General features: G+C 51.7%; 1 protein-coding gene across 2 annotated transcripts in view; it reads left to right on the top strand.

Moving 5' to 3' along the window:
* SLC39A11 (solute carrier family 39 member 11) overlaps window positions 1-18659 on the top strand; it is a 253919-nt gene that overhangs the window by 193092 nt on the left and 42168 nt on the right. For both annotated transcript variants that reach the window (XM_045182203.2, XM_024573427.3), the window contains exon 7: window positions 10412-10481. In XM_045182203.2, the coding sequence (XP_045038138.2) occupies window positions 10412-10481 (70 nt within the window). The remainder of the gene's footprint in view (window positions 1-10411; window positions 10482-18659) is intronic.

The raw sequence follows: 18659 nt of genomic DNA on the forward strand, positions 1-18659 counted from the left end.
GTGCCCTACAGGGTGTTTATTGGGCGTTTCACTCTTTTGGCCAATGTGTTGGTGTGTCTGCTCAGTTCCTCCAAGAAGCAGGTACCAGGAAGGGACTAGATGTGCAAGAGATATGTTGGGGGACATGCCTGTTTGGATAAAGAGGAGGGAGTTGGAGGTGGCAGGAAGAGCCTCAGCCTGTAATGCACACCTGGTACCTGCGATGTGAAAGGAAAGGGAGAAGGAAGGAGGGCTGGGGGGAGGTTCCAACCACAGCAGTGGCAAGAATTCAGCCAGGGCATTGTGGAGGGAAGTCCTTGAGCCAAAGGTGTTCTCTAAGAAGAGTTACATGTCCAGCACTGGTCCTGCCCCCCCCCCACCACCACCCTACCACCCCACCCCTTCATGCTCAGCCACTGGCTGGGAGCAACTAGGGCCATTAGTCACCAGGTAATTGGCGGACAGAGCTCTGGGTGTGCTTGCGGAGGCTTCCGAAGTAGGAAGCCAGAGAGTAATGATGCCCTGGGGGTAAGTGGGAGTGGATGGGGAAGCGGTAGGAGGGGAGTCCTAGGCCAGACTAGGGGTTATCAGATTGATTGTGAGGCACTGTCCAGCAGCCCTAGTGCTGAATTCTGATAGAAAAACAGCTAGTTATGTGAGGGGCGAACTGCTTCCTCAGAGGATTGCCTTCCCAGGAACACACTGGCCACATTTGCCACAACACTTCGCCGGAGAAGGAAACTGAGACCAAGAGCCAGGTGACACATCCAACCTACCACCACTGATGCCCTGTGTAGTAGTCCCCCCTTATCCTCAGTTTTACTTTCTAAGGATTCAGTTATCGCCGATGACTGTGGTTGGAAAATATAAAATGGACAATTCCAGAAATAAACAATTCAGAAGTTTTAAATTGCCTGCTCTTCTGAATAGTTTGATGAAATCTTGCCCCTTCATTCCACCCCACCAGGACGTGAATCATCCCTTCGTCCAGCATATCCGCTCTGTATACACTCCTCGCCCGCCAGTCACTTCATGGCTCTTGGTCACTCCACGATCTGCCTTCAGCCTCCTCACTGGGCAAATCCCAGAGTCTAATCCTCCAGCAAAGGCACCTGCTCAGCCTCCTGGCTGAGTGTTTCTCCTGCTAGAATTCAACGGGCCCCACTGCCCCGTTATCACACAGCTGTCCAATCAACAGCCATTTTATCACCTGTTTTCCAGCATTCTGCCCTGTCCTAATCTATAAAATAGCACAAAGTGTAGAGTGCGTGCCACAGTTAAAGTCAATCCTAAACTAAGCAAAATAAAGCATCATGTTAACCAAACTCCACCCCAGGCCTCCCAGCTTTTTGCTGCAGCATCTCAAAGCACAGGCTGGAGCAATGCCAGCCTCAGAAGTGATGAAAGGGGTTGGTAATGGCTTTTTGAGCACTTGCTATTTTTAAGCCACTTTAGTTTACATTTTTCACATATAATCATTCCCAGCACCCTGAGGTGGAGATACAGTCAAGGTCTCCATTTTAAAGATAAGAGAGCTGGGTGCCAGAGAGAGCAGGTAACTTGCTGTGGGTCGTACAAGGCTCTGGATCCACAGCCGTCAAGCCCCAGTTCAGCTCTTCCCACTTGTTTAAGATAAAGTGCGGGTTTGGTCCCGGAATCCCAACCACCACCTTTTATTCCCCAGGGAAAAAGAATTCTATTTGTCGGATGGCAATGTCCTCACAGCCTACATTGGGATCAAGGTCACCTATGTCTGCCATAGCCCCCTCCTCCACCAGCTAACCCCTGGCTCTGCAGACATGACCCCCATCTGCTTGGCACCTCATGAGAAACACAGGATTGCACGAACTGGCACAAGCGCAGATTCTCTGCGGCGTGACTGAGTGAGAACAGCCTGTGTGTGGGGCTGGTGATGAAGCAGGTGGGCGAGGATTCTCCTCCGCCAGCCAATCTGTCTTGGGAGCATCTCAGATCAAATCTGGCATTAATTAAAAGAAGGCCTCTGGGCTTTGAGCACCTTGCTGGATGAATTGCATATTTTACGACTATTTGGCATTTATGTTGGACTTTAAACGTGCCAAGTGTTGTGCAGTGATTTATGGGACCCTCTTTACTGGGAGGCACCTCATTCAGCCAGCTGTCACAGACCTGTTATTGGTTCATAATGAGACCTAAGGCCATGTTCCCATCTCCTTTCCTTTCTGGCCTCTTCTGCTTTTGTTCACTCATTTTAAAGACACCATGGCCTTCTTCGGATGGGCTTAGTCCTTTCCATCTGGGAGGGATTGCCGGCTGAATCCTCCCTGTAACTTCTTTCCAGAGGTTTGTGGAACTTGGAAACGGGGGTGGCTTTGGGCCATGCTTTCTCCCTCCTGACTGGGACCCCCTGCCATCTCAGAGCAGTTTATCCCAACATACATGCAGCCGAGAGAACCCTGTGACTGGTGGGTGGGTGGGCACCTTCAGTGGGCAGCATGGTGCTGGGGGTGGGGGCCTCCCCCACTGATGGGGTGGGCCAGCACTTCGCAGAGCCTCCACCCGCAGCCCGCAGGGGGCAGGGGGACAAGAGAGCCAGTTGGCCCTCTGTGCCTGGGGCCCTTTATCACAGCACGTGCTGCTTTGGGGAGAAACAGTGCAGGCCCACTCCTGACTGCCTAATGTCCTTCCACCCTCCTGCCTCTGAGTGTGTGCAGCGCCTCTCCGGGTATCAGGGCTTCCCAGAATACCCCCGGGTCCACTTACATACTGTAAATTTATCACGTCTGAGCCACCAGATGCTTCCCTGCATGCCAAGGCCTTTGGAAGTAGGGCCAGGTGATGGGACAGAGGTCTAGGGTAGCAGACCACAGGGCCTGTCTGGCCCCTGCACCAGCCTGATCTGTCCCTATTGTGGAAGTCCATCCTTTAGGCAGAGGGCAGCCCAAGTGTGGCCACAGTGTGTGTGGGTGGGGGGTTGGCCAGAGGCGTGAGTCTGGACACGAAGCAGGCTTTGTCGGTCAGAACAGCTTAGCACTGTCTGCCCCAGCAGAGGCCTCCTCTCCCTTTTTCTCTGTGGGAACACAGGGATCTGATCTTTGTCTTGTTGTCAAAAACAAATTGTCAAAAGCACATTGAAATTGACTCTTGGATACGGGCGTTTACCAAGGTGCTTTCACTGGCTGTTCAGAGAAGCGGCCGTGTCGGCCCAACCTCATTCACGCCAGCAGGGAGGGACCACCTCCTCCACAGTCACAGGGGTCGCCCCGTTCTAGGAGGCAGCAGTGACTGCAGGGACCAGTTTTTGGGGTCCATCACTGTGCAAGTGGAGCCCAGCTGGACACGGTAGAATGTGTCAAAAAAGCACACTTGCCACCGTGATTTAGGAAATGGTTATTTTAACTAGAGGGGGATTCATGTTAGAGAATCTTCAGTTATCAGCATCTCTTTAGAAACTCTTAAGACATGACTTTATTCATATTGATAAGAATTTCAGTTGAATTCATCTCTTCTGAAATTCACCTCGGTTTTCATATTTCCCAACACTTAGCTTTACCCAATGTGAACGTCAGACTTCATAATTCACCATAGGAAAGTGTGTCAGACTACTTTTTCAAGAAGATAACTCTTGCACTGGCTGGTGTGGCTCAGTTGGTTGGAACGCCGTCCTGTAACCGAAGGGTCGCAGGTTTGATTCCTGGCCAGGGCACATACCCAGGTTGGGGGTTCCATTCCTAGTTCGGGCACATATCATCCCCCATCTGGGCATGTATGCAAGGCAATCAATTGATGCTTCTCTCTTGAATCAGTGTTTCTCTCTCTCTCCTTTACTTTTTCTCTAAAAGCAATGAAAAAATGTCCTCAGGTGAGGATTAAAAAAAAGAAAAGACAATTCTTCAGTTGATAATTCCCATCCTTTGTAGGGACTTTGCCGAACTGCTGCAGGATTCCATGGCAGTACCTGGATGGTGGAACCAACATTTTATTTAATAAACATGGGCTATGGTCAGAGCTGCCCCCTTCCTGTTTCTCTTCCTGCCAGACATCGAAGGCCAAAGACAGGCCAGGAGCGGGAGTCACCATATCATGGGCTGGTCTCTGCAGCCATCTGGTGGGGTCAGAGCAGGGATCAAGGCCAAGCCTGCCCCGTGGTGTGTCTAAGCCAGAGAGGGTGACTCTTCCGACAACCGAAGGCCAGGAATCCTGTAGTTATGTGGGTTACACACCTCTGTGGTATGGCGTGACACTTCTCCTCACCTAGCACATTACCTCTCTCCCGGATCCATGACAGAGCCCAGGTGGGCTGGAACAGAGGAGGAGCAAAGGCTGAGCCCGCCCAGCACCCTTGGAGGCTCCTGATGCTGCTGGGGGTGGGCGTGCCCCCTCCTCATGGCCCCCACGGTGCCCTCCAGCAGCAGATGCCACAATGCGCTTATTTTTGTTTTAATGAGTGAGCTGTTAGTGCCTGGGAATGTGTAAGTGGAGGTTCAGGCTTGCTCTACAGCTGAGTCCATATTCATGGGGAAGCATCTTCTGGCCAGAAGGGCCATTATGAGGCCACCCCTCCATTCTTCCCAGCCGCGCCCCCCATCTCCGCCCTTCCTGACTGCGGAGTGGCTCGCCACCACCAGACCACTGTCTGCGGGGGAGGGATTTCTCAGCCTTCCTGAAACCAAGAAACCATGTGTTTCAAGACCCTCCTCACTCAGGATGATTCCCCCCTTGCCCAAATCCCTGTGGCTGCAGTGTGAGTCATTTTTCTCTCGTTCCATCCTCAGTGGGGATGGGAACAAGGAGGTGGTCGCTCCGTTTCATGTCATTTTTCCACCTTTAGGATTTGGTGGTGGTGGTGGCGGTCATGTTCAGTCCCCACAGGATGTTCAGCACTGCCTTAGTTTTAATGTTTTTTAAATCAAGGAGAAGCCACAAGCCACAGTGTCACCCCTCATTTCCCACAGGGCCTTTGTGTTGACGTTTTCTGAACCGGGTTTGGCTACAACATGTAGAACTGGTACCATGAGCACCCGAACCAGAGACCCAGCTGGAGCAGTGAATAGCACGTAACAAGCAGGTTTGGTGGCCCGCACGTAACTGCCCGGAGGGTAGAGAATGCCCAGGATGGGGCAGAGAATTGGTCCCCCGGCAGCCTGGGAAAGATTGCGGTTTATGTGGGTTACACACCTCTGTGGTATGGCGTGACACTTCTCCTCACCTAGCACATTACCTCTCTCCCGGATCCATGACAGAGCCCCATTGTCAAAGCCACGCAAGAGGAAGGCAGTCGTGAGCTGCCAGGAAGGATGCAGCATATGGAACAGGAAGCGAGAGCCTGGGTCCGACCACCCTGCAACAACCAAGTTCTGTTTCCACAGCTCCACCCTGGCTGAGACCATCTGACAGCCGGGCCCTAATCCAGAGGAGCTAACCCAGGCAGCGGGGAGGGGCTGGAGGATGAGCCCACTGCAGCTTTGCGCAGACTGTTCCCACCCCAGCAGGGGTTCGGCCGGACCAAGACAACCACATCGCTCTGCCCCGTCCAGGCGTTCCTTCTGTCCACCCACAGGACTTGTGACTGTCTGGCAGAGCTGAAGGCACAGAGATGCCGCTGTTTTGGAGATTGGGGAGGCCTCCTGCAGAAGACCTGTGAACTCCACCCAGGGCCCTCAAAACTAAGAGCTGTTACCCCTCAGTGAAAAAGAGAATGCTAGGTGCTATGGTCTGAATGTCTATGTCCCTCTGGCCCCTAATTCATAATGAAGTCCTGTCCCCCAAGGCTATGGTATTAGGAGGTGGGGCTTTTGGGACGAGATGGGGTCATGAGGGTGGTGCCCCCATGAGTGAGGTCAGCACCCTAATGAAAGAGGCCCCGGAAAGCTCCCTGCCCCCTTATGCCACCTGAGGACACTGGGAGAAGGTGCCGCCTGTGAACCAGACGTCGAACCCACTAGCATCTTGGTCTTGGACTTCCCAGCCTCCAGAACCGTGAGAAATAAACTTCTGTTGCATGTAAGCCACCCCGTGTGCGATACGTTGTTACAGCAGCCCAGACGGATTTAGACACTAGTTTTTAACTTCACTTTCCTACCGCCTACTTCAGCTCCAAGAGTGTTCTAGAATGGTTTAACAATCATGGTCTAAGTACCCCTTGAAAGGTCAAGGGGTGCCTGACCATGGACAACTTTCCCCCCGGGGGACCTTAGGTAGTGTCCGGAGACATTTTTGGATTGGCACAAATTGTGTGGAGGGGCGTTCCTGGCGTCGGGCAGGTAGAGGCTGGAGGTGTTGCTCCGCCTCTTACCACGCACAGGCCGGCTGGCCTCTTACAGCAAGTGTCCGAGTGAGACCCTGAGCTCACCCTTCTGTGAGCGGCACGGTCATCCTGTGCTGTCTCCAAGGACCTTAGATAGCATACCAGGGTGTGAGCCCACGTCTTCTGCTTCTCCCCAGTGGAGGCTGAGGGGGAGGGAGACTCAGGAAGGACAGGGAGGTGGGGGGAGGCAGGCACACCCAGCGCAGGAGAAGACTGGGCTGGGCCCGCTCAGTGTTAGAGCTGATTGTCCAGACTTCGCCTCGCCCCGCTGGATGTCTCACACCAGGCTCCTGGTTTGTTTTCCCCCTCTTTGCACCCGAGTTAATGGCAGTAGCTGTGAACAGGCTATGACTTACTAATAATATCACACTCACTTTCGATTTTGTCATAATTACCTTCCTAATTTGCGCTTTTGCTGGGACACCTGGGGTGTGAGCTCTAGTTGGCATTTTTCCTCTGCTCCTTTCCACCCGGAAGGTTCCTGCAACCATCTGTTGGTCTTCAGTGTCTGCCTGAGTTCTCTTCTTTCGGTTTTCTCCCGCATGTGGAATTTGTCTTGGTCTCCCATTAGTTTGACTCTCAGGTATTTTCCACCTTCAGACATGATAACAATTAACATTCTCTTTGCCATGACCCCTCCTTCCTCTTCCCCTTTCTAAGTCAAAGGGAAGCGTTGGCCTCTCCCTTGGCAGCACGTGCTTTTGGGGTCAGGGGTCATGGTTCCCTCTCCTAGAGCCCCAGGAGAGCAGGGCGGAAGGACCTGCTTCTTTGCCATCCATCACAGAACACAATGGCCAAGGCCTAGGGCAGGGCCGAGGGGCAGGGCATTGGCTTTGTCCGACCTCTCAGGAAACAGGTTCAGATGCCAGCTCCAGCTGCCTGCACCTGGGAGAAAGCCACAGCCAAGGTCAGCAACCTGGGGTGGAGGGAGAGGGAGAGACAGGTTCAAGGCCTGGCTCTGCCCCTGGACACTGTGCCACTTTGGGCAGGCCCTTTCTTTCCTCCCCAACCTCCCGGAGCTGTTGTGAGCTTTTATGTAAATCGGTGTGCTGGGACACGTGCTCCATAACCAGGGAGGGTTAGTTCGCGAGTTGCTGTGGGGCCTGTGGCTCAGGCTGCACTATCATTTATGTCAGGGGTCCGCAACCTCCGGGCCATGGATTGGTACCGGTCCGGGCCTGTTAGGAACCGGGCCGCACAGCAGGAGGTGAGCTTGAATGCAATGCGCTTGAATTATTCCAAAACCATCCCCTCCACCCCAGTCTGTAGAAAAACTGTCTTCCACGAAACCGGTCCCTGGTGCCACACAGGTTGGGAACTGCTGGTTTACATTACAACCACTACTTACGAGACAGCTTTTCCAGCTTTTCTCATAAAAGTGCCAGACATTGTTTTGTGCTCTTAATGGATTTTTATTTTTATACATTATTTTTTATATTTACTTTGAAGTGAAGTGCCCATTAATGTAAATTGTGTTTATTTTTATTCTTTAATTTTCACTAGTTTTTCACTAGGAAAAAGGGGAAATAAACTTTTTATCTTAAAGGGGAAGAAATCACTAATTAGAGCAAAATCTTTAACAAAAGAGCCAACCAGCTGTTGTTTATGGTTTAGGGGGAAAAAAACCATTGATTTTTCTAAAGGGAGGGGTCTGTCCCTCTCATGTCAAGAAACACCCCTTAGTGCCTCCCTAGCTTTTGACACCTCTCCCCAGTGGGCCACCTTCGCCCTGAGACCCACAGTTACTGATGAGGGTGAGGTGTGGTCTCCACTGTACAGTTCTAAACAACCTTGAGAACAGTAGGTTTGTAAACACTGGACTCCCCGGAGGTAGCAGGTGGCCACATAGGGGTGTCTCCGAGGTCCTCTAACTTTGTATTCTCATGACTGTGGATGTGGGCAGCTCCTGACCTCCCGGCACTGCACAGAAAGAGGCTGCCTCCGCCCTGGTAGGAAGCATGTCTGAAAGCCGTAAACATACCAGTCGTAGCCCACCTTGCAATTCAGCTCTCACCAATATCTGGCACCTCCCCCGGGACACTGTTGTCGCCTACCCCTTTCTGAGGCACGTCAGAGGCGTCACGCCAACCTGAAAATGTAGAACGTGTATGCGAACCCCTCCCTGGAGTCATGACTACTACCCTTGGGGACATTTCTGGAAGAGAAGGGAAGTGAACAGCCAGCCATGGAGGGTGAAGACCCTAGACCGCAGAGTCCCAGCCCACCCGGGCTCTCAGAGCCTCCCGTCACCTTTCCACTCTGACCTGTGGAGTAGAGGTGACAGTTTTATCTCTGGTTCACGTTCAAGGCTCCTAGCCCAGGGCCTGGCATATAAAAGGCCACTCTGCCCCCCACCACCATCACCATTTCTCAAGAGAAAGACCACAGGGAGACAGAGATCTTGAATACAAGGCCAGATTTGGAACCTGGAGTCAGCTGAGAAGAAAGACTTGATGAATGAAGACTCAGCCATTATTAAGAATTGACATCAGTAGCCTTAAAAATAACAATGAATAAAACTTTAAAACCTCACTTCTGCAAAGTCTGGCTGCTCTGACGCCTCGGCTGGCCACGTCAGCTGAGAGCTCTCGGAAGCCGTGTGTCTGGGGCTTTTCCGCAGCCCGCTGCGGTGTGGGTCCTGCTCGCTGCGGGGCTGGGCCCTCGAGGCTCTGGTTTTGGGAAGAGCTCCAAGCCCCTGGCTGCTGAGTCTGGCAGTGGCCCAAGTCATTTCTCATGATCTCTGGCCTTTCCTCCACCTCTAAAGTCCTAGGACTCTGAATTCCATGATGGTCGCTAGGAGAAATAAGGAAAGATACTCGGTGGGGCACCAGAACCCCAAATTCTCAACCAACAGCCTCTGGTGGCCACAGTCACCCTGTAAGGTCCCCCCAGGGAGACTGAAGCACAGGGAACACTTTATACCTTAGCTGCTGAGGCTTAGCAGGTCTTTGGATGAACCAGACTGGATCACGAGTGAGCTTGTTCACCTTATCACAGGTCAAGCCAAAGGGCCCTGTTGTCCCCAGGTGCCTCCTGAAGTCATCATTCTTGTACAGTCCCAGAGTCCCTGGCCCACTCTAAACAGTACACAAGGATGAAAACAGGGGGTTCAAAGAGACGGTGAATTCCAAAAGAAGGCAAGCCCTTCTCACTCAGTAGATTTTGCCCCCTTCCCTCTTCATAACAAAGGTTGCTCCTTGCCCCCAAAGCTCTTGGTCTTGAACCTGACCACTGCTGTAATTTTGTTTCCGCTTTGGATGGAGACTGAACTCGCCCATGGATGTCAGGACATGCCTTAACATCATGCTTCTACCCCGTGGGTCCAAGGCCACTGGGACAGTTCCACTTTTTTCAAAGCCTTTACCTCTGCAACAGATGCTGCAGACTAGCGTCTCCCTTCCACCTCTGCTCATAGTCGGGGTGCTGGTGAACTTGGCAAGCTCGCCAGGCCCATTGGACAGGACTTGGAGAATCATCTCGTCCATCCTCAAGCTTCAAGGTGGACAATATCCACACCATCTCAGGGTAGACTGTAACAGTCTCTACCACCTGGAGATGGCTTGTCCCATGTCTGCAATGACATCATTGGGCCACTGTATCAACCTTGGACTTCTTGCTTGTGAGCTGATAAAACCCTATATGTTTAGGTCAGGGGTCATCAAACTCTTTCTGTGAAGAGCCACATGGTAAATACTTCAGGTTCTTGGTCCATACGGTCTCTCTTACAGCTACACAGAACCAGCCACAAATGGCTCAACAAGTGAGCGTGGCTGTGTGCCAATAAAACTTTATTTATGCACACTAAAATTATATAATTTTTACAGGTCATGAAATAGTCTTTCTTTGTTTTTTTCAGCTACTTAAAAGTATGAAAATTGTTCGTGGCTTGCAAGCCATACAACAATAAGCAGTCAAAAAATTTTTAAATTACAATTAAAAAAATAACGGATAAATAAATAATTAAAAAAAAATTTTAAAGGCAGTGAGTGAGATTTGGTCCCCAGCCTGTGGAGACCCCTAGCCTGCTGAGCCCTGGAGTTCCTGTTACTAGCAGTCTGCTGCAACCTCACCTCACACAGCGGTGGCGATGCGCATCACTGGGAAATGATTCCTAACCCGCCATGCTTTCTTGCATGTGTGTTTCAGAGGGGCTTGCTGTCGGAGTTGGATTTGGAGCTGTGGAAAAGACGGCATCCGCCACCTTTGAGAGCGCCAGGTAAGCCAGCGCCTGCTGCCCTAGCACAGGGTCCTGCACCCCTCGGTGCTCTGGAAATGCTCATGACCCGGATGAGCACCCCGAGCCGCACAGGGCCAAGACTGGCGAAGGTGGGGCGGAGGTCAGGGGAGGCTCACCTGAGAGAGGCGCTCCATCAAACGAGCAGGTCTGTGCTCTCTAAGGGGTAACCACCCTGAAAACACAGCGTGGACGTCATTGCATGCTGTTGTCTAAACTCTTTAAATGTGTAAAGACGGAGGGGGGTAGTAAAGGGTGAAAGGGGTCAAATATATGGCGTTGGAAGGAGACTTGACCTTGGGTGGTAAACGCACAATGCAATTACAGATGACGTATCAGAAGTGTACACTTGAAACCTAGACAATTTTATCAACCAGTGTAACTCCCCCACTCCCACACAAAACAACAACTAAAGGCAGAAACACCTACAGGCTGCAGTGGTGCCCCAGGGCCCCGCCCTCTTCTCTGTCTTGACTCCAGCCTCTCCTGGCTGCCCCGCCCGCTCACCCTGCTTCCTTGAAGACTCTTCTGGGGGCTTCTCATCCTACGGCCCTTTCGGAAACGGTGATGCTGCCCAAAGACCTCTCTATGGGGTCTCCATTCCCCCCACTTCATCCCCCTCCCCGAGGAGTTCTCGTCATTCCTGTGACTTTATATTTTCCGCCTATTTGCTGGGGGTGCCCAAGTTCATCTTCAGCCCAGATTTTTCTTCTAAACTTACTCCTTTCAGATACTCGGACGTCCCACAGGACCTCCACACTGAGAATTTCCAAAGCCGAGCTAGTGTCGCGGTCTGCTGTGGCGCAAAGCCTGCCCCTCCCCCAGGGTGCCCCATCACCACCCTGTACCCGGTTGACAAAGCCAAGCTCACTGTCACCCTCCACTCCTCGTTTCCCTCATCTTCCTGAGACGGTCACCAGGCCTTGTCAATCTTCCTCACTTCTCCCTCCCTTGAAATAAACAGGGCCTCGATATGGCCAGTGTCTACTGGGAACCCCGAAGGGCATGTACCCTTTAGCCTTCGTAGGGATGAGCTCGACTGAGTCCACCTGTGCCCACAAAACCGTGGACACTGCAGCCTCCAGGCTGAAGGGGCCAGGGCTGAGCCTTCCATCCAAGTGTGACGAACTCAGATGCCTTCTGGGGACAAAGGGGTCACAGAAATGTGGAGACAACAGGTGGAGACAGTTGGGTGCTGTGAGGACAGAGGTGAACCTCACATAGACAGCCCACGCACGATCTGACGGCACTGGAACTCAGTTGTTTCAAAAACATGATTCAGGTCAAAGCCGTGGCCCAGGGCTACCAGTTTCTGACACCCGCTTCTGGCTTATTCCCTTGCCTTCTGACTGGTGCGTTCTCCAAATACCCTTTATTCTCTCTCTAAGGCACCCCTCCCGGGCCCCTCCCCCCCCCGCAGTAATCAACCTTGTGTCTATTGACCATGGTGGTCAATAATTTCTCATGAAACCCCACTCCATCCTTCCTGGGCACTGGACCTGCGTGGGGCCTCCTTGTGCTTCATCACCTCATTGCGTGGATTCCCTCGGCTGATGTGAGGCCCCTGTGTGGTCAGTGTGTATCACTTCCAGTCACTGAATGCCAGTGCCACGTGTTAAGGGACATGTCCGCCCCATGAAGCTGCAAACATGCGTGTGCGCTGGCATGTTCTGGGTTGAAATTTCCCCTTCTTATTCTCACCTGTCAGACTCCCACGGCATTTCCTCCCTCCATCACCAGGCCAGCATCGCCCATTAACCTGATGCCTGTGGAGAAAATCGGATGAGACAGGAGGTGGGGAGGGGCCTTTAAAATGTAAGAAATGTCGCCACAGTCGAGGGCCAGTTCTGACTCACAGTGCCCTGTGGGCTGTGTTTCCAACACTAGGCGTCAGGTGGGAAAAGAGGCTCTTTGTCCCTCGGCACAGCCATCTTGATCGTGGCTTCGGTGAGAACATGAGAAGCTGCAGAGTGGGGCAGCATCCAGGGGGATGAGGAGATGAGAGGAGCCGACCCCGTCCACACTTGAAGGCCAGGTCCTCCCAGAGCACGGGGACCATACACACTACGGAAGGCCTGTCCCCCGGGATTGCGCTCTCAGGCCTGGCTTTCTGGTGGCACCACATCCCCCGTAACATCAAGATGTCAACTCAGATGTCCCTCTATTCTGTCACCTGCACTTTCTGCCAATCATTACGACTGTTTCCAAAGAAAGTAGAGCAAAAGCCTTTCCAGCCCAGCTCTGCCTCCCCTTGCCTCTTCCTGAGTTACATAACCCTCAGGACTGTGGAATGGGGAGTGGGCTGAGGCCGTGGGCCTCTACATTGTCAGCCTCGCAAAGGCCTCTGCTCAGCAGCATCACTGGTAGCTTTTCATGTCCCCATGTTCCACCCCCCGTTGCAGCCTGTGGCATCAGCGTAGCTCTGTCCAGAGTGTCCTGGGGTGGGGGAGGGGCTCCCTGAAACCCAGGCTGCAGAGAAGCAAAGAGATCTCCCCCTCTAGCAGGCCCTACCCTTCAGCCCATTGTCGTCACTTACGGATCCACGTCTCATGCATGGTTTGGGGTCTTCCTTTCCGAATGCCTGTGATCTTACTCTTGACTGATAAAATACAGAACAGCCCCCCGACAGGAATGGTTATATTTCTTGGCTTGAGCCCAAGCTACAGACCTGGGTTAGCAGGAGGATGGGGACCAGGGGGTCAGAGGGAGGGCCGGAGGAAGAAAAGAGAGGAGGGCAGACTAATTGTTTGGGGGAGGGGCAGAGAAACAAAGTCATCAGATGATTAAACACATCTTTTAAAAGAGAAGTTTCGCTTTTTAAAATTCCAGTTCTGTGGAATTATGAAGTGGCACACCTCAAACACGACATGGAAGGGTTAAAAATAGGGGAATGGAAAAGGATCCAAGGTGAAAGCTGATCCAAGGAAGCAGGATTTCCATTTCAGTACCAGACAAACAGACATGGAGGTGGAAAGCCATGTAAGGAATAAAGGCCAATCCTTAATGACGAGGGAAACACTGCGCCAGGAGGATGCAGCGGCCCTGCACTTGTGTGCACCTAGCAACGCAAGTGTCACACTGCTTAAGCCGAGCTGTCAGAATTGCAGGGGAAACCAGGCAAAACCTCCATCATGGTGGGTGAGCACCTTTCCTGTCTCTGACACTGATAAAACATAAAAAATTTACAAAATGTGTTTAATGGACATAGATAGAACCCCAACCCAGCAACTGGGAAGCTTTCCTTCCTTTCAAGCACACATATGCCTGTTTTTAAATTGATTAGAGCCACACAGGCCAGAATAGCTCCAAATCACTACTGTTCAGACCTCATTGAAAGTCGGTGACACAAAGTAGCCCAAATAATTTGTTAGTGCATGGCTGAACCCGTCCGTGAGACCAGGAGATTGGCACACCATGAGCTCCAAGGGCAGCATACAAACTAAATTGTCTACGAAACCAGTGGACGGAGGGCACGCTCTTCCCTCATCATCACAGAGTGGGCGTATTTCATCTGAGTGTGGGGTCAGTCCGCTTGGGTGGGTGGAGATGACAAGAGCAGGTAATGCAGTGAGCAGGGTAGATCCTAAGGCCTTTTCAGGGCTGGTGCATAGACATGTCACCGAGGTAGTTCCCAGGTGCATTGTGGAAGGGAAGGCAGATGATGGGTTGGCCACGGTGATGGTGCTGATGCAGAAAATGACAAAGCCCGAGAGATGATTGAAGCACTAACCTGACTCGTGTGGAATGATTGGAGGGGGGGGGGAGTAGATGTTCCAGTGTGAAAAACTCAGTAGTGGGACTGGTTGGCTGACCACCCGCAGCTGTGTGTTCTAGCTGCTGCAGGAAGACAGGGATGTGAACAGTGGTGGGAACGAGGAAGGCCTGGTGGCAGGAAGAGGTTTCAAATGCAGAACCAACAGACAGCACTTGCTGTGCAGAAGGGAGAATTCAAGTTCAGGCATCCAGGAGACATAGGTAATCTTATGGTGCTGTGTGGGAGTGGCTGAGAGGGGAGGAAAAACGGATTTGCCTGGATTTGGGAAAAGAGTTACCCAGCAGGTGTCTGGGGTCCACGTGGACCAAGCTGGCGGAGCCAGATAGATTGTCCTGTTCATTTAATTTAGGGGTCAGCCGCCTGTGGTCCAGGGGCCAGAGTTAGCCCAACACCCATTTCGGTAAATGAAGTTCTCCTAGAACACAGCCACACCCATAAGCTTCCGTGCTGTCTGCAGCCTCTGGTGGGCAGCAGTGGTTGAGTTGTGTGGTTGCCACAGAATCATAAGGCTGAAAGCTGACAATATTTACCAGCTGGCTCTTTACAGAAAAAGCATGGAGACCCCTAGTTCAGTGGACACAGCCCATAGATTTAGTTCAGGTTCATCATCAAATGCCCTGACACCAACGCTTATTTTTTATGACTTCCCTCTGTTTCTTAAACATCTGGAAGCAGGAACTTCGTTGTCTCGCCTGTGACATCACAACCCCTCACAAGAAAAGAGAAAAAGGAAAAAGTAAATGTTCTAGAACAGCTCTGTCTTCAGTTCCCACTTGTTTCCCTGCCCAGAAAGAGGACAGGTGGGCCCCTCGCACGTAATGTGTGTATGGGTGCTGCCATCTTGTGTTCAGATGCTGTTACTTCACCACCTTTCTGGAGCCCTGTCCAACATTCTCTTCCACTCACGCCTCCTTCCTTTCTCATTAGATAGCTTGCTTAGGGTCATTCATTCACAATTCCACCTCCCCTGAATGCTGAAGAATATCAGCCAGCAAAGAGCAGCCTGTAGTTCAAGGGAAACACAGCTTTCTTCTTTCTGATCTGGGCTCTCACAATTTCTTTTGGTTCCACTACAAAGAAATTCTTCAGACCACATGTCTTTGGGGAGTTTGGCCGCTTCAGTGCTTTTCCTTTCTGAAGTGTCACTACCTCCAGAGAACATGTTTTCCAGAAAGGAAACACGTCCTCAGCTCTCAGTTAACTGAGTGGCGGGCATAATTCACACCAGCAGGGAGGGCAGAGTTATTTATGCCTGAACATTTGGTTTCCTGTACTACTTCCTGTTGAAGCTTTAATAAGGCACACATTGGAAGGCGTTTGTCACCCACGGACACACCCTGCCCATCCTGGAACAGGCTTGCGTGTCACAGAGGGACTAGCTGCAAACCTCCCCGTGTACCATGGATAATCCACAAAGCACATCCCCACCCTACACCTGGGGTGTTCCCTGCTGAGGGCCCGACCAGCTTCCAGCTGTCCAACACCGGACACGCCACAAAGGATCCTGGGTACATTAGCCTGCATTTGGACCCAGATAGCTCATAAGTTACATGTGGGGACATTAAAATAAATTGTAAAGTATACGTTTGCCTCCTAGACCCAAGAGTAAAACATCAGTCAGATACATCCTTTTGCCTGGCTTAAAAACCAACATGTATGTTGATACATTAACCGTCATTTAAGACAGCAGCCATCAGTCAACTAAGCAGCTGTTTGTTTAGCCATGAAGACAGCAGTAGACACAGTTTCCTGGTTAGCACAGGCCAGTGACTGGTGTGTCTATATGTGTAAGACCTATCATATCAGTGCATCTGCAAGTCCACGTGGACCCCTGCTTTGGTTCCAGGATGTCTTTGAAAACAGGATTGCAGGCTAAGTGCAGAGAGGTTGGAGAGGAGACCTGGGTGTTGTGGGGGTGGGGGTGGCGTTAGAGCTGAAACAATGACTTCATTCCAGTTCACTCAGGCGTGGTTTGGGGAGCAAGCTGCCTGCACATCGCCAAGGGCTCTGAGGGTGCCCCCAGGCCTCCCTGCAACAGGGACCAGTACTTAAACTTCTGGGAAGTTCTGGGGAGACTCCCTTCTTCAAGACTGCCACTCTTCACCCTTCTCCCTGCCCTCTGCATTGGGTCTCACCCTTCCCCATGGAAGCCAGAGCCCAGCCTGGTCCCCCCAGAGAGTGGTCTTTAGCCTGAGAAGTGGAGCCCCAGTGTGAAGACAGGAGGGTGCCTAGGGGAGGAAATACTTTCACACCTGGTCCAAGCACTCCCCCGCCTTCCACTGCAGAATAACACACACTCTCCTTCTCCCACGCCCCCTCCCGCCCTTCATTTCACTTCAGTAGAATTGGAAGTAAATTCTTGTGCTGTTGTTTATTTGCAATAGCAGATTGAGCTCTCAATTTTACTGTATGCAAACAAGCCCTTCTCTTGAACCCATCAAACTACTTTGCCTGGAATTCGAAAGTAGTCTGTAGGCAGCTCCTCTTACATTTCTCTTTCCAGTCCTCCCACACAATGATAGCCTGAGCTTGAATTATTAAGAGACAGTGGAACTGGAAGTGTTGGCAGGCAGGCAGTGGCTGGCAGACAGCGCCACCATGTGGTAGTTCTACTTCATAGCTTGGTAGGTGGTACAAAAATGACCAAGGTAGGGTGCAGAAGGCGATGGAGAGGTGCTGATATCTGAGACAGTGTGCGGCTCCTGCAGAAGGTAGGGACCATGTACGTAGATATACAAGTTTATAAAAATGCTCTGTATGTTTTCAAAATAGTGGCGCCTCCACCCTCCCACTCTTTTGACCCCAATGTTGCCTTCTTCATTGAGCTCAGCACTTAACACATTTCCATAACCATCTCATTTATTTTCCTGTGTCACACAGTAACAAGGTAGCTCTTACTGACCCTACGCAGAGAGGAAGGAGCAATATGAAGTGACCGGTGAAAGGGCAGGAAGCCACGCTCCTCTACCCCTTCGATTGTTTCTGCCAGGAGAGGAAAGTACAGGTGTCTAGAGTCCTAACTTCAGCACACCCCAAATCAATAAGAAGTTTGTCATTTTAGGGGAGACACATTTGTTTTTGTGAAGACATTTTTAAAGTAATGTTACTTATTTATCATTCCTGGAAGAGAGAGGGCCTAAAGCTTGCCAGACACCTGGGCGAAGCTGGACTAAGTAAAATGAAGCGGTTTCTCACGGGCAACTTTAGGCAACAGGTAATCAAGTCATAAACGCATCTGTCCATCCTTCTGTCCATCCATCACTCCACAGAGATGTTACCGGGCCCACCGTGTGGACGGACCACAGTTTGTAAATCCATTTACTTGTTGATGGGCATGTGGGGTGTTTGCGCAGCTCGGCTGTTACAAATACTGCTGCCACGGGCACTTGCGTGCAGGGTTCGGGGCAGACGTGAGTTTTCATTTCTCTTGGGGACATACCTACGGGTGGAGTTGTTGAGTCGTATGGTAGCTCTATTAGCTTTTTGAGAAAGGAAGCTTTAAAAAGTTACCTTATATGCCGAAATAAAGGGAACCAGATTAGACCAAGACTTTATTTTGACCTTGAAAAGTCAATTCCCCAAACATCGTCACTGCAAGGGGCTTTCTCGGGGCCACTCGCCCGCGTCCCGGCCTTGCACTGCAGGGAGGACGGGCGTTCTAACTACAGGCAACTCACCCAGCGCTTGCTGAGTGTGGCCCTGCGTCGCCCTTCACCTCCCTTCTCTCACGGAATCTGCACATGGGAGGTCCCACCCACGAGCAGCCCTATTGTGCAGGCAAGAAAACTGAGGCACCGAGAGGGGCTTTGTCCGCAGCCCCACAGCTAGCAGGGAGAAGAGCAGAGTCCCGGCCAACGACCTGGCTCTTGACTGGGACGGCCGAAGGCCTGTGAGGTGATTCGTCTGGCCAGGCTGCAGGAGAAGCTCCGTGAGAAAGCCTAGCAGCGTGGGGGCTCACTTGCCCCTGAGTCGTCTTTGTTGCAGACCCTTTGTGAATGTGGTGTTGTGGTGTTTAAGAGCGTGGATTCTGGAGCTAGACTGCCTGGGTTCTCGTCTTGTCTGCGACTTCCTGGCTGTTTCCCTGGATGGTTCTTTTCTTTCCTAATCTGCAAAATGAGAATAATAATAGTATCTGCCTGAACAAATTGTTCTGAGAATTAACTGAGTTTTATACGCAAAGCACCTGGAACAGTGTGCCTGGCGTACAGGAAGGCCATGTAGCACGTAGGTGGTGTTTCAGAGCGGAGGCCCAGGTGCTAGACGCACGTGGCCGGACCTCACATTGCTTCCGATCTCCTGTGTGTTGGGCTCTGTGCTCTGCATCTTAGCGGACTTTCCTCCATCTCCCCCTTGGCCTCCCCAGGCTGATGTTGCTGCTGTGCCCC

The sequence above is a fragment of the Desmodus rotundus genome, chromosome 9, assembly GCF_022682495.2.
Source record: "Desmodus rotundus isolate HL8 chromosome 9, HLdesRot8A.1, whole genome shotgun sequence".
Taxonomy (NCBI): domain Eukaryota; kingdom Metazoa; phylum Chordata; class Mammalia; order Chiroptera; family Phyllostomidae; genus Desmodus; species Desmodus rotundus.